Genomic DNA, 16,123 nt, shown 5'->3' with positions numbered 1-16,123 from the left:
AAGTTTTCAACACTTCTTTTGTCAAACAAAATGTTTAAAATTCGCCTATAAATCACATTACCGAGATTGTGTCGTTCAGCTTTTCATTTCGTCCCGATTCCCAGTTCTAAAGCATCAATGTCTATTAATTTAAGTCAATTAAATAACCAGCTAGCTTTCAACGTTTCATCTCTACTCAATCTACTAATATCGTTAGCAGCAGTTAGTGCTGTACTGAGCTCTAATTTTATTAGTTGATTACCCAATCGCTCTTACTTAAGAAGACGGGTACACGATGGCAGCTGTAGTTGCAAAGTTGCACTTGGATATATTTATTGTAGTCGAGTGTTTGCAGCATTTTCGAATGCATCAATATCGATAGAACAAAAATGATGGAAATGGTGCTTCGTTATGTGAAATTATAACTTATTAGTGCCGAAGACGATCAATAAATCAATAATCCTCTTCTTAATTAAAAGGTTATTACTACACATTTGCAAATAGTCTCTTTATAATACCAAGTATTACTATTTGCACATTGTGCAGCGAGCCTTTTCCTAATTAAAATCGTATACTCAACTCATGCTGTGTCCTTTTATTATGTCTTGATTTGTCAAGGAATATTTGAGATGTTTTATGTTTCACAGTGAAATTACAACATTTCACAGCATTTTCAACTTACAAAGACATTGTGGAAAAGCCAATTAACTGAAATATTTCCCGCAGCTAAGGTCCAATCGCAGTGACTCCGCTCAGCTCTGCGTTTATTTTACAAAAATTGAAAGAGGGTATAGTCAACATTGTTCGATCAAAAACGGAGTATAGCTCAGTTTACATAATAGTTCGTGCAAACAATTGAAAAGAGCCGGAGTTTTCCAATGAAACGCACTTATTCTCATATTATTTTGACATAAATTGTGAGTGCGTTTAAGATACGTTTTCTGTACTATCATTGAAGTTTTCGTTGTATATACTGACAAATAAACGGAGTCGTACCAGCCAATAAAACGTTTCTATAGATGAGACACTCGACTATACTTCGGAACATTATCCATTTTCCACATTGCTCTGCACCAAACTAAAAGATAAATTAATGGAAAACGAATTTAAAGCTGGAAAACGTTAAGTGAGATGAAAACAGAACTACTCACACCCCAGTTTCATCTAATTGCATTATTCCAGACAATGCATTTTGCCACACAGACACGGGTGTCCATTCAATGTAAAGCCAAATAATTTCCAATTATGTTCCGTCATAAGTGTAGCAACTTTAATATTTATGAATTTGAGATAATAATTTCGTTTTGATGAGATTGTATATTGCATAAAATGCGAATTATGGGTGCGTTTTGCTTGTTCCTATTTATAGGTACACTTTCAATTAGGACGAGCATACCAAACCTATATGGGTCTCGTAACTTTATACAAAATTTATATCCATTTTTCGCTTAAATTAGTTTAAAAAAATATTTTCGAAAAAGTTCAAAATCTAATTTGTTTTTGAGTGGCAGAGTAAATGGATATAGTCACAGAAGGGATTTACGTGGGTTGTGTGCACTGTATGGAGTTAGTTCAGCAACTATTTCCACAAATTGACAGGATTTAAGTTTTAACTGAACTTGTAAAAGGTTTCCTCAAAACGTTAGCCATTCGGATACTTGAATCCTAGAATGCCACATTGCAAGCATTCTTTTTGTGTTTAACTCCACCATCGACATAAAAAATACCCACAAACTTGAGGGGTGAGATTAATTTAATTTCTGCAAATACAACGTCGTCGGATAAAAAATGTACATATCAAGTTTTCGTGTTTCATTGATGTACGAGGCGAAGCCGAGCGTTTGTTCCGAGTTATATGAAGGATCTTACATGCTGAATGCGTCGAAAGAAGTTTCAACCACTTGTAGCTTTGCAATTCTACTAAATATAACTGAAAGCTTGATCTGTGGGAAGGTTGAATAAAGAACAGGGGTCTTTCATAAATTTTTGAACAAAACAAGACTTGTGTGTCTGTTCATATTTTCTTTTTTTTGTAAATTCGTATCTCGAAAATCCAAATTTTTACATTACGTAATTCATGAACGACTCCTCATATCGTTACCGCATATTACACAACAATTGTAATTTTTTTACAAGAAATAAAGCGTTTAAAAAATATAAAATATCTCGTTCATATTTTCGGACGTATCGAATGTAGCCATTACATTACATAGTGAAATTAGTAAAATAATCCACCACAAACATGCAGTGTCTCGAAATCTGTTATTAATTAATGATGTATGCATGTATGAAGCAATATGCACAGCAATTAATGCCGTAATTTGCATAACGGGCTTTACTGAAAATTTTAAACAAAAGAATTCTTTTGTTTAAATTTTTCACTAAGTCCGTTATGCAAGGTACGGCAGATTATACACCCAGAAAAAGAAACTTCAGACAATACTCCTCGTAAGTATAAAATTCATCGAAACGGTATAATATACATCATTGACATATATGATACATGGACAATGTTTTCTATACGTGGGACACGTTGACAACGTAGTTACGTATTTCGATTGTCAGATTGTAGTGACGTACGTTGAATGTGAATAATTTACGGAAATTAAACGCACATCACGTATGTTTCACGTAAATAGTGGATGTTGGTCTTAAACATTGAATTTGGATCATCTTTATTTAGATTTCTTAACACGAAGAAGATCAACTACAAAATTGTTTTTTAGTAAATTAGAGAAATCTCGACAAAATAATTTCATTTTTTGTGAAGTAGTTTTATTTCGTAATCATATCAGAAAGTTGTTTAAGTTGGAATTATCTGAAATTGATTATAAGCATTTTGATAATCCATAACTATCTTGCCATCAAGTCGACTTAAATTCAATTATGTTAAAAAACGACATATAATTATTTATGTGCGATACTTTATAACGTTCTACGCGTAACTTATACGCCACACACGTATATGGCTTTTAAAGTACGCTTCAACAATAAGAAATGTCAACCAACACTACTGTACTGCAACATTAGAAAGATCGTTAGCTCATGATCCAGAGGTCCCTGGTTCAATTCCCAAAGAAGTCAATTTTTAATTTGAGATATTTGTTACCAAAAGCTGCTAAAATACATAATAACTACTATAAGCTGCTAATATGGTGTCTACCGTAGATAAATTCAATAAAATTCATATTTTTAAATCTTTGTGGAAGAGAAATACTTCTCGCACGTACTATATTCGCGCCGGCTGTATAACTACCTTACCACACTTTTTACCAGGGGGCACGAATGATATACGCATAGCACGTAGGAAATTTCGCTCAGTGTAGCACTGCCCCTAAGAAGAGATTTCAATTCGATCATAAGGCCGTGACTATAAAACACTCAAAGAGTAAAAGTGACGCAAGTGACTATACCGGATGTGATTTGCCCGAATTATGTGTGTTTTTGTATATATGGTCGTCATCTTGAATAACAGCGCCACCTACAACTTTCTGTTCACTTTTATATTTTTGTGGGGTCACGAAAGGAGCAGAGACTTTAAATCAATTAGTTTAGCGAAATTAGTCAAAAATTGGATTTTATAGGACCATTAGTAGTTTTACGCGGTGTCGGCTCTACATGCCAAACCATGGCGGCGGCAGCTTGCCAACATGGGGCGATAATCAACAATAAAAACGTTTTTCACATTAAATATGAGCCAACGGACATCTCGCACCCGACTAGTCATTCGGATTTGAATTGTAGTACTTCAATATTTGCTGTCAATATGGTTCCGCAGTCTACGACAAAAATTTTTTTTAAATTTTTTCTAGTAACAGGACTTGCGTCACGGGCGCTATGCTAACGCGCGTCCATGATTCTGATTTAGATGAACAATAATTTCGCTGGGTAAATCACTCTTGGGGCATTGCTTGGGTATATTTTGAAGTGATTGCCTCTTCGGTCAATTTATATTGGGTGCGAGGAGTCGAGGTTATTTAGAGAGAGCCCCAAGCCTGTTAAAAATTGGTTTGTGTTTAATAAGTATTGCTTTCATAAAATAATGAATCGGTATTCCAGGCCTGTCCCTGTCATAATGAGCGAGCGGGCGAAGCCCGATGTATCCTTCCAATTTTGCATCTCCTTCCTATATTTTTTTTAGGGTTTTGACAGTCAGTCCGGCCTTGCTGTATATTCTCGTTTGCTTTTTCGGCTATAATTTCCTAGAGAGATGACTTACATGTAATACAGAGGAGACGTATCCGAGCAAGATCAATATTGTTTTAAGAACGATAATATCGTTTTTGAATGATAATATGGGGTTTTAAACGATAAATTTTAAAAATATTGTCTGGATGATATTATCGTTCTCTGTACGATATTATCATTCAAGAAACGATATTAGCGTTTTTTGGTTGATAGAATCTTTTTTGACGATTTTGGACCGTGTAGAAAGGTCGCCTGTCTAATGTGCTGCGCCTAAATTTCGAACCCACAACTGGCAATTTAATAATTCAATCGGAAGTCTCGGCATACACACTACGCTATTGAGTTTTTTCAGTATTTAGAGCACCACTCAAGCTTCAAGTGCGATGGATGTAGCAATGTTTGTGAACCATTTTTAAATTAGTAAAATTGCAATAATCTATCTCAGATAGAAACAGAGATGCAGAAATTATTACCAGTCTTTCATAGCTGATGGATGAATGCAGAGCATACTCTCAGCTGCAAGAAATTTCAAGTAAAATTGGATCCGGTAGCATATGGTACAAAAAGCACTCATATCAAATTAACAATTTTTGCCAACGATCTGCAAACAATTCAATAAATGTGCGCTTCTATAGTAGAGAAAATTAAATTACGGCTGGAGCTGTATATAGCAACAATACCGAAACACCATATCCACCGCATAACTTCAATATTTCCAATAAATGATTCAATCATCTATGTAAATTGGAAAATCATCTGTTACACACCCTTCACATTCAGCTTGATTAGCCAGCATTAGATGGATAATCTCGTATAATACATCAAATAGAAAGCAATATCATCTGAGGTATGGAGAGATCAATTTAATTTGAATTTTTTTTTTGTACTTTTTATTATTCGGCGACACACATTTTGCTTCATCAAATTTCCGATTTATTTATGGCATGCAAATTTCATTGAAATTTGCAAAATTAAATTGAATATTTCGCTGTGATTTTCCTGTGTTTAACTTCTATTTTGTCATTCGCTGCAGATGCTGTCTCGGATGCTGTCAGTATAATTTTAATTGTTTGTCGAATTCGATACATTCTGTCATACACTAAATGATACACAGTCCCGGGCACAGAATCCAAAATAGTTTCTCGCAATGTAGAATGCAAAAAGCGATTTTAGGAGTGAAAATGTGAAATTAATGCTGTCAATTAGTCCTTACGATGCTAATAAAAAAGCGACCATTTAAACAAGTCAGCACAGCGTACCATATTAATGTACACTGAGTTGCATTCGGAAACCAGTTCATTTTGTCGTTCATGTTAAATGAGTGTAAAGTATAAAATGGAAATAGATTGTTATTAACAGAGTGTAACGTTTGTAGGTATCGATGCAGGACAGTTAAAACAACTCAGAGTTGAGTAGAATGACAGAAAATGTTTACAAATTTGTACCTGAATGCAAATAGTCGCACTATTATTGCAGATAATATTCGCAACGGGACCTGGTAAATTAACGTGGGAAAGAAGCGACGAGGTCTTGATATTTCAACACTAGTTCCTAATTAGTGTTGAAATATCGCGACCTCGATTATATGCTAAAAGGCTTTTCTAGCGAATTCGATTCCAGCACACGCCTCCGGTTCGTGTGGGAAAACTGTCATTCGCTAAAAAAACATATTTGCTCGCGTTAAGTAAATAACTATTTACATGCTACGTGCGTCATAGACCGTACTTTTCAGCACTACTTTGGACTTTGGACGCACTCAACATGTAAAATCCATCACAAAACTTGGCTGCGCCTTGGATCAATAAAATTCACACGAAAACTCTCCTTTTTATTCATTTTTAGTTCACTATTATGTAGATTGTTTGACAACGACTTGATTTGACGAAATTTCGACGAACATAAATACTGCTACAATGGTCCCTTTAATGGTGTAGCACTGTCATTATCAAACTGTTTATTCACATATCAAAAAGTACATAACATTAACCTGTTGACAAATATCTCACTGGTATAATTGCAAAACCATTTTACCGCTAGGCTTTCCCTGCATCGCATTTTTATGCTTTAATTTGCTATATATATAATATTCTATTTGTGTCATTGTAACGGGAGCTTCATTCATGTCTGTTTTGATTATATTTCCATTATAAAGGTAAGAAAATAATAACATCTTCCACTCAGCACATCAGCCTCATAATCTCTCGAGAATATGCTTCGTTGTTGATTTGTTGTAAGGTAGAGTGGTTTCCAAGCTGTACTGGAATATTATGGCGAAAAATCTGGCCAGACGGAAAATCCGATGACTGAAGTTAGGCGGTTCTCGGTAACGCTATTACGAAAAAACAAGATAATATCGAAACAGATGGTACTAGATGGCGCTCGTACCGTCGAGGCAGCGGTAGCAACGCTCATCTCTCCGGAAAATAGTGAAAATGCAGCGAACGACAATCAAGGAAGATTTGGCACATTAGTTATCCATGTGATGTCAAATCAAGGTCGCGATAAGATCGACCCAAGGCTCCAAACTTAGTGATGTCACGCAGATGATGATACGCGGATGACACATCAAAGAAGATGCAAATGTAGCATAGGTATGCCTTTACGCTTCTAGTGGTCGATGACGTGGCCAGCCTAATTGGTATATTCTCAATAAGTGTACGATGAGCAGAGAGCATTCATGGCATGTAACAATAAATTTTGTGTGGGACTAACAATGGCAACACAAAATAATAACACGAAACAGACTATAATAATATGCACTCCATACTAAATAGAGCAGCCGTTTCCTTTATGGGTCTGGTATACATGTGCGATAAGTGTATCCATATAGGATTCACTGTATAAAATGTATATATAAATGTCGCAAACGCTGTTTACGCATTGTATATTACAAATTTCATTGATGATAGGCATACATAGACCAGGACCGTAGCTAAAGGGAAACTTGAGTGGAGCTTTTGACACTTGTGACAGAAAAAAGCGTTTTTCTTAAATTTCTCAATCCAAAATTATTTTTCCGCCTTTGATCCCGTCCTGCAAATCCTGTCCGGCTACGTTCCTGCATCGCACTATGTCAGCATCATAATTTCATAGCAAATACAAAATTAACACAAAACATCCTTACCGCCGTTTCCTGTTAGTAGTAGCTAAAGTGAAAATGCATGTAACTTAAAGGTATAACTTTTCATGCAATAATGATTTTGTGCCAATTGCTATTGGCACCTCTTGAGTTAAATAAATAATGCGTCAGAGTTTAAAGTTTTAAGTGTTTCTTAACTACAAAAAGACGCGTTCGGTCGAAGTTTTTGAATTTATCGAACAGCAATAATTCATCAATGCGACCACAGCAGTATCATAATGTACGAAAATTGCACACTTTATATGATTTTGTTTGGAATAGTTATCATGCCCGCATATTAGCAAGCGGGCGTGACGCAAGTCCACTACCAAAAATGTTTTAACAAAATTTTTTTGAGGACGGCGGAGCATATTTACAGCAACTTTTTCCCCCTTAACTCCAACGAGATATTGAACTTCGAAATATTGATGTTTGTATGAAAATAAGCAAAATTTCGTTTTTTCAGATAACTGAAATCGCCTACGTTAGTTAGTTAGTTCCTATATGAAAAAGTGGATCCAGCAACTCCTAAACGTTTCTATAGATTTTCCTGAAATTTTGGTTATAGGCTAATATTGGCCCAAAAATAAGAATGGAATGTTCAAAAGTTGGAAAAAACTCATATCTTGGGAGCTGGAGCTCCCCAAAGTCTCCATACAAATGCCATATAAAAGCCAAATTGTTGTATATTTTGTTGCATGATATGGATGGTAATGTGGTGAATGTTGTGTGTTGTTTTGGTATGTATTTCTTGTAGGGAATTGTTGGATCATTAAGTATTAACTTCCACTAGGTAGGTTCCTAAATTTTGGGATTACAGATGATTCCTCTGGTACTTCCTAACTTCCATCGGATTTTTTGATGGATTTGGGTTTTTTTCGATATAAGTGAGGTGTACCAAGATTGGTTTCTAGATTTTCGAATTTAGACTGATTTCTCTAGAATTTTTTAATTTCCATAAGGGTTTTTGATGTTGTCGAAATGACATACTTACAAAAGTGGTGACATCACTTGTTGAGGAACGTATTGTTAGGAAAATGGTTGAAAAATGTACTGAAAGAATTTAAACGAAAGAAAACCGAATCATCTGCTACTTGTGACGAAAATTTCTTGTTGTAAAATTTTCTTTCACAAATTTTTTGAGTCAATTTTTTGTTGATAAAACTTTTGCGTACGACGCACAATGAGTCACCCTCCGCGATATCAGTTATTTTGTAAGTAAGATAAAGGACTTGCGTCACATTTACACTTTAAGGGTTTTTTGACTGATTGATGTAACAAGAAACGTATGAAGGTATATTATCGCACTAGATGTCAGATTGTCAATCCAAGACGAAGCCGACGTTGGCAAGACATTGTGTGCGATAATATTCAGGGAGTGATATCGTTAATGGGTGTAATGTCATATGAATGAAATTTATTGCACTAGAGCATTAAATGATTTGCAAGGTTTTTTTTGTGCAAAAAAAACTTCAATCTTATGGCACATGATACTGTTTTGCTTCGTTGCGTAAAATGGTGCATATATCATGTGTCGTATTGTAGTGAGAGATTCTAGCTACAAAACACAGGAGATGTGTCTTCAACAATTATATGGAAAAGGCAAGAAAAAGTCTTGAATTGAATCCATATATCTGAATTAGAGGTGTGCACCGCCGATTTTACGCCGGCGCGCCGCCGATTTTTGGCCAAATTTTCGGCGCGCCGCCGCCGAAAAATATTGGCTCACGCCGCCGCCACCGCCGGTTTCATTTTCGTCGCGCCGAAATTTTATACTTTTATTGCTTTCAGCCATTTTAATGGGCGGCAATATAAACTTAAACTGAAATATATATACAACAGTGTGTGCGTGATTACAAGGTTTTAGCAAATGTTTCTATCTCTTAATTTTTTAAGTCAGGTTGCTATATGCTGCTCAGCAAATACACTTATTACTAATTACTTATTACTTATACATTTATGTTTATCAAAATCTTTTATTTGCGCAAACCATAGAGTTACACTCGAGAGTTGGCGTGATGGCGTTTTGTCGTTTTATCATCTATCCATGTGGCCACTATATGGACAACCCTATCTTTGTAGTTACTTATCAACCCTGAGTCATATGTTGTTCTGTCAAAACGGAAATTATGATGACTCATATCAAAACAAACCATTGCACTTTTTTGCTTCTGAAGATTCATAAAATCTGATTGTTCAATTGCTCGAATATGCAATTGGATACGCCTGTACCGACAATTTGATACGATTTCGCAACCAATTTAGTAGTATTCTTTAATGAAATTTGTGATATTTTTACTCTGAAACCGTTGACTTTAATTTGATAAATTTTCACTATTTCGTTTAGTTAAATTTGTTCCTAAAATTTATTAATTCAATTACTGTAACGAAATTCACACATTTAAACCGACTCTAAGAACAAACAAACATAACACAAATTTAATGACACAAAATGTCAGACATCAGTACTCATGTAACAGCAGTCAAAACAGCAGTAAAAACAACAGCTGCTGGCCACAAGAATACAATTATTAGGAGCATCGGCACCCAAAATGCTGGTTTCCTCTTAAAAGTAGCATTTTCATAGAAAAGCGCCATCTTGCCAACACTCGAGTGTAACTCTATGGCGCAAACCTTCTACTACGATCTCACTCCTACATCTTCTTCTTCTTCTTCTTTTTCAGCCTGCTTCTATCCACTGCTGGATGTAGGCCTCTCCAACTTCTTTCCATTTCGTACGATCCATTGCCATTTGCTGCCAGTTTGTACCTGCAATATTCTTAATTCCGTTTGTCCATCTCTCTGGTGGTCTACCTATAGCTCGTCTTTTATATGGTCGCCAGTTCATGATCTTTTTGGTCCAACGTTCGTCTGTCCTTCTTGCAATATGTCCCGCCCAGCTCCATTTCAGAGATGCTATTCTTTCCATGACATCAACGACCCTGGTTTGTTGTCGAATCCATTGATTCGTCATTCTGTCTCTGAGTGTTATTCCAAGCATACTCCATTCCATGGCTCTTTGTGTCACTCTCAATTTTTCTTCGGATGCTTTCGTTAAAGTTAACGTTTCCGCTCCATAAGTGAGCACTGGAAGGACACAAGTGTCGAAAACTTTGCGTTTCAGACATTATTAATTTTGCTTTTGAAAATTAGTCTGAGTTTTCCGAACGCTGCCCATGCAAGACCAATCCTACGTCTTATTTCTGCAGTTTGGTTGTCCAGACCTAACTTCAGCTTATGTCCTAGATATACTCCTACATCGAAGATATGGAAATGTAAAGTCACATCTTCTTAATCTACTAGATGTTCTGACAGTTACTCATAATTTCCCAAGGTTCTGAAAGAATAGGGTATACACTCGCGAAGGCGGTTGAAACCAAATTTGTCAAACGCACTTATTACATATTGTTGAAAAGTCAACTTGAAAACAATTATTTTTTGTAAGTTGAAATCGTCATATAAAATATTCCAAACCTAGTTGGCGCTACAGAGGAAAATTTTGGTTCCACCGCTCTCGTGATCAACTCGAAAGTGTCTTAACCTGTTCTTTCAAAACCTTGTTAATCGAAGAAACAATCGTGAGTTTGCGAAAATGACATATAAATTATAAGTTGTAAATTTTAAGTAACCTTCTAGAACATCTAGTATGAAGATGAAGATGTGGCAAACTCACAAATCATTCTTGGATTCATTGAATCAGATGTTTTTAAAATGAAGGACAGGGATTGTACATTCGAAAGATAAAAATGAGATTGTACTTGGATTCGTGGTTGATACTTCAGTTCTTCAGTTTGCAAGATAGTAAGAATTCAGTGTTCGTAAAAAGGATTGCGCACGCTTTTTCAAATGTCTTTGCATTATTTTAGAAAGTTTAGATTTTTTTTTAAATTTATCGGCGCGCCGATCGGCGCACCGCCGCCGACATTAAATTTCTTTCGGCGCGCCGCCGCCGATCCATCACCAGTCGGCGCACCGCCGCCGACTATTTTGAAATCGGCGCACACCTCTAATCTGAATGAATCAATCAAAATACTCAGTATATATAGTCGAGTCATGGCTTCATGATCCTTATGAATTTGTCACAGTGAATCATCACAGCATTTTGGTATTTTATCGCGCACGAAGTGATGTCAACTTCAGCTTGGTCTCGGGTTCATAATCTCACATCTGGAGCAATAAAATATCTTCATACAATTCTTGTACAACTATTATCAGCGTGAGACAAAAAAAATCGAAAACAAACTGGTCGAAATTCATTGAAAGAAAAACCTTCAGTTACAGCATTCCATGCCCAGAAAGGCATTCAGGAGCTCTACTATACTCTCAAAATGGCAACGACACCATTTATAACTTTAGTTCTGCTGAAAGCTTTTTTTTAATCCTCACATCTTTCCATTCATATCCATTATATTAAAAACGAAATGCATTTTCATCGATTTCAGCAAAAAAAAAAGTTTTCTCAAATGTTTCAGTTTCATTAATCGCCTTTCCAAATTGTCGTTACAATCGATTTTTTTTATGTAGCTTAAAATATCAAAAGTAAAGCACCAAGAAATCAGAAAACGAAAAAGCCATTTCATACGACTTTTATTCCGTCCATTTAAAAGCCATTTTCTATCGTTCATCGAAAAGATTAATTTAATTCGAGAATAGAATGTGCTAAACGTGCTCGAAATACATCAGTTAAGGTATATAGTGTCATGATACTATACTAAGACTTGGTACAGCGATTATTCCTTTGTTTCATTTCACAGTATTTTAGAGGAATACTTTCTCGAATACACTTATTTATTAGGGTGGATTGATATTAACAGCTTAAAAGTCCGTACCAGGTCACTTACTTATGTAATGTCATCACATTCAATCACACGAATCAACGCAGTTCAAGCAAAGGTGCTTCGAGTGACAGCTGCCAAATAGAGTACTACTTTGTACTATGTTCCAATTTTTTTTGCAGTGCCAAAGTCTGTTTGATACACTGTTCGTGTCCAGTTTCAGTACTCTATTTAGAGTACCATTCATGCTTGAAGTGCGTTGCTCGAATCTATGAATTTTTAAATCTAGCGAATAAAATGTAAATCAGGTCGGCCAATGATTAATGTGATGACATGATAGATAGAACTACTGAATTTAGAACCAAGACCGAGAGCCTGTTGCGCAAACAGTAATCTACAGTTCATGATGTGAACCACAGATGATTGATCTGTCTGAATTAAGAATCTATATAGATTGCTACGGCCGATATACCCTATTCAACTTTATGATTGAAAAAATACAGTGCCGCATCTTCATAGGCACCAATTGGATGCGGCATTGGACGCCTTGAGTCAAGCCCGGGACTTATAGGATTTGAATCTGTTGCTCTTCTGATTTAGCAATCTCTGGACCATATTAAATATTAAAATTTCTCATATTCAACGCACAGATTTCGTAAGTCAATCAATTCAAAAACATTTATTGCAAATACAGCTGTACAATAGCTATCAAGCTGATTGTTGTGCCAATTATTAGTCCAGCTAATCCAATACATGCAATTATCATATTCTTACTTATCAAGAGAGCCCGAGATGTACCGGATGTTGAGTGCCACAGGGTACAGCATTCAAGAAATGCTGGTAGCGTTAAACCTAGTGTCGACAATGTTAATGCGCCAATCAGCGATATAAATAGATCCAAATTTGGAATGGCTATAGCTAACAGAACTGAAAAATCATTTTTTTTTATAAGGATTTCGTTGATTGTTTCGATTTGTTTGATATTTTACCCGTTACGCAAACGATAGACGTTCGTAACGCATATTCCCAAACCAATTTCCTTGGACTATTAGCTAGCCTGTGAACAAAATATTGTGTCCATGCCAAATCAATGGCCACCTGAGTTACAACTGCATTAGAAATGAAAATAGCACAACTTAAGAGCGCCTTAGCTATTTGAGCGGGCCTATAACATATAAAACAAACATAAGTTACATTAGGGGTAGACCATTATAGTTCGTAAAGTTCGCTAATAAGGCAATTTCGTAAACTTTCGCCAAAAATTATGGAAGAAATGTCAAAAGCTCACGAAATGGCCACACTTACGAACTTTACGAACCATAACGGTTTACCGCCATTGAGTACTAAGACAATTACAGTTCATGTTTCGGAAGATTCAGCGTTATCGATGCTTCTATTTCGTTGCCATATTTTAAATAGCCACACAAGCCCATACAAACAAAAAATGAAACAACAACAACCATGGCCCTGTTCAGAATTCCCGTTGCACCTACAAATTTTTCCGGCGATTTCATTTCGTTTTCCAATGGGATAATCTTTAACGTGACGAACAAAACGATGGAATTAAAAAGGAGTTCCTTGAGCTCGACAAAAAATGCTGTGGGTGCCAAAACACACGAGCAATTTTGCGTTGATGGGATCGACAAATATGTTGCCTGTGCTTGTTAACCTGTGGTGAATATCGGATTTCAGTGGAAAACGCAGCATTATTGTCAATCCCGTCCACACAAAATTGCTCGTGTGTTTTCGGCCTAAGGCCTACTTTGTACGTCGTTTAGCAATCCGTTCACTTGAACTGTCAATCGTTAAAACAATGAAAACTAGCTCCGCCTCTATTGTTTGAACGAACTGTACGAAACAGAATGCTAAACGGCATAAGTGCGAAAAGCCCTTAAGTTGCATACTCACGGCAGTGACAGCTTCCAGCGAAAATAGAGCCGTACCGAAAAACATTGGGAAATGACCAATGCTTCCAAAAGCTTCCCTTCCATCAAGCGACAACGGTTCACGAAACAAGTAATAGAAAATGATACCAAACGATATGAGCGTAACGGCCGTTCCGATTATGGACAGTGGTGCCAAAAATTTAAGATTTCGAATCTGAAATTTAAGTAATGAAAAGGTCGAATCTGAGGGAGACTGAGTGACAGAAATCCCACCCAATTGATAAAAATCAACGGCAGTAAGAGGATTAACATAATCCATCGGACATCGGTGTCAAGTGTAAAGAAATAATCAGTCAGTTCTTTAACATTCGATGAGATAAAGACAACGTAAATACAACATGCTCCAATTTCGCATATAAGAAATATGACATTGACGAGTTGTCTGCAACCAATTTGAACTGTTATCACTTTTTATCATCACTTATGGATCATGCAATAGTGATATGTTCACATTTTTCAGTGCTGTCAGCACATTTAAACCATCGATATGCAGTCGAATATGTTTCCTATCCCCTAATTAGGATTTAGGTTTTAGAACGATCATCTATTTGACGTCATAAAATGAACGTTTGACGAGTGTGTTGATGATTTAAGTTTACTAGCAACACTGAAAAATGTGGACCCCTTAACCCTTATGTATTCGTAAAACCTCGCACATCATAAACGGACCAAAATTGCGGAAACATGGAGGACCAGATAGCACAGCCGCTTCAGCAATTAATGGATACGACAAACTGGACACCTATTAAATTTTGATTCAAAATCTTCAATCCGGAAAATATTTTCAGTTGCAATAAAATTCTACCTTCGTTCGTTGGCACAAAATATAGTGGATCTTGACCAGCACGTGTACACAATAAGTTGTGATTATTCCAACAACTATAGTTCCTACGGTACCAACTACATATCCAGAATTACTGAACGCTTTGGGCATAGCAAAAATTCCCGTTCCCAGGGCAATTTTAAGCAAATGAAGTAAGGTTTCGGTGTTTCTATAAAATAAATATTGCTTACGCCGAAAACACACGAACAATTTCACGTTGCTGAGGTTGATATTTTATGCTGCGGTTTTTCCATTGTAGTCCGATATTCACTACTGGCTAAACAATGGAAAACGCAGCATAATTGTCGCTTTCAGGTTTCAGCAATTCAAAATTGACAGCCTTGACCCATAGACACATGAGAAATTTTCCTTTGTTTACTGCTGAGAACCACAATAACTATCGTTAGCTTTCCATTGTTTAAGACTGAAATCACACTGTCAATTTTGAATTGCTGCATTTTCCATTGTAATCCGATCATCAACACAGACTAAACAATGGAAAGCGCAACATAATTGTCGCGTCGATCATATCAATGCAAAATTGCTCATGTGTTTTCGGCCTAATATCAAAGGAGTTTATTACGTTAAAGGATGTTCAACCGTACGGTGTAGATACGGATCATATTCACAGTCGGCAATTGGACCAACATTTTCATCTTGTGCTTTCCATATCTCCTCTGAAGATGCAGTTTTTTCACTATAACCAAAAACGGATGAAAGAAGTAGTAGACACGACTTCTTTTGTATGTTTTTAATATTGACAAAACGAACCATTCATCACCATTCTCATTGACAAAACCGTTATTTGAGTACGTTGCATCGGTGCAGTTCATGATTTATATAAAATCTATTTGAATGACAAGTTTACACTATGCGAGTCTTTACTGAACTGCGAACATAACATAAATATTTTTCAGATATTCGAGTGCTGGAATGTTTATCGTTCTTTCCCTTACTCACTCTCTTAAGTATACAGAAAGTTTTGTATAGTTCTTATAAAAATATTCCTACCGATAAGCAAAGATGAATCAGCTTGAAAAGAAAGAAAAAACTAAAAACGACAGTGTGTGACGCGAGTCATTCAATAACGAAATCGTTTTAGTTATTTAGCATTCACTAATCGAAATACACAATCAAATCGTTGAAATTGCCGAATCAGCGATGATATACAATCACTGTAAAACAAACAAAACCAACGGGTTCTGTTCTGCTGTTGGAGTAGAATATGACTCATTTGATGTTAATGCCATGAGTGTCATATTAGAACTAAAATAAGCGATACAACGGATACAAC

At 36.1% G+C, this 16,123-nt stretch overlaps 1 protein-coding gene across 1 annotated transcript; it reads right to left on the bottom strand.

The window, feature by feature from the left end:
* Nucleotides 1-12,656: 12,656 nt before the first annotated feature.
* Nucleotides 12,657-15,758, bottom strand: LOC119076472 (proton-coupled amino acid transporter-like protein CG1139). The gene is made up of 9 exons (XM_037183249.1): nucleotides 15,601-15,758; nucleotides 15,413-15,526; nucleotides 14,812-14,998; nucleotides 14,663-14,748; nucleotides 14,220-14,388; nucleotides 13,969-14,160; nucleotides 13,417-13,595; nucleotides 13,050-13,225; nucleotides 12,657-12,987 (listed from the first exon to the last, which is right to left on the bottom strand). Exons 1-9 carry the CDS (start codon nucleotides 15,660-15,662, stop codon nucleotides 12,740-12,742), a joined length of 1,413 nt encoding a protein of 470 aa, XP_037039144.1. The 5' UTR covers nucleotides 15,663-15,758; the 3' UTR covers nucleotides 12,657-12,739.
* Between the last annotated feature and the right edge of the window lie 365 nt (nucleotides 15,759-16,123).

The sequence above is a fragment of the Bradysia coprophila genome, unplaced genomic scaffold (assembly GCF_014529535.1).
Source record: "Bradysia coprophila strain Holo2 unplaced genomic scaffold, BU_Bcop_v1 contig_232, whole genome shotgun sequence".
NCBI classification, from domain to species: domain Eukaryota; kingdom Metazoa; phylum Arthropoda; class Insecta; order Diptera; family Sciaridae; genus Bradysia; species Bradysia coprophila.
Note: the sequence above shows the minus strand (reverse complement) of the source record. Positions and strands in the feature narration are given on the sequence as shown.

Excerpts from the sequence above, each read along its gene's own strand:
- LOC119076472 (XM_037183249.1), bottom strand. The coding sequence starts at position 15,662 with ATGAACTGCACCGATGCAACGTACTCAAATAACGGTTTTGTCAATGAG. Across the intron at positions 14,999-15,412 it reads ACGGTTGAACATCCTTTAAC|AAACACCGAAACCTTACTTC; the intron begins GTAATAAACTCC and ends TTTATTTTATAG. Across the intron at positions 14,161-14,219 it reads CGTTGATTTTTATCAATTGG|ATTCGAAATCTTAAATTTTT; the intron begins GTGGGATTTCTG and ends CTTAAATTTCAG.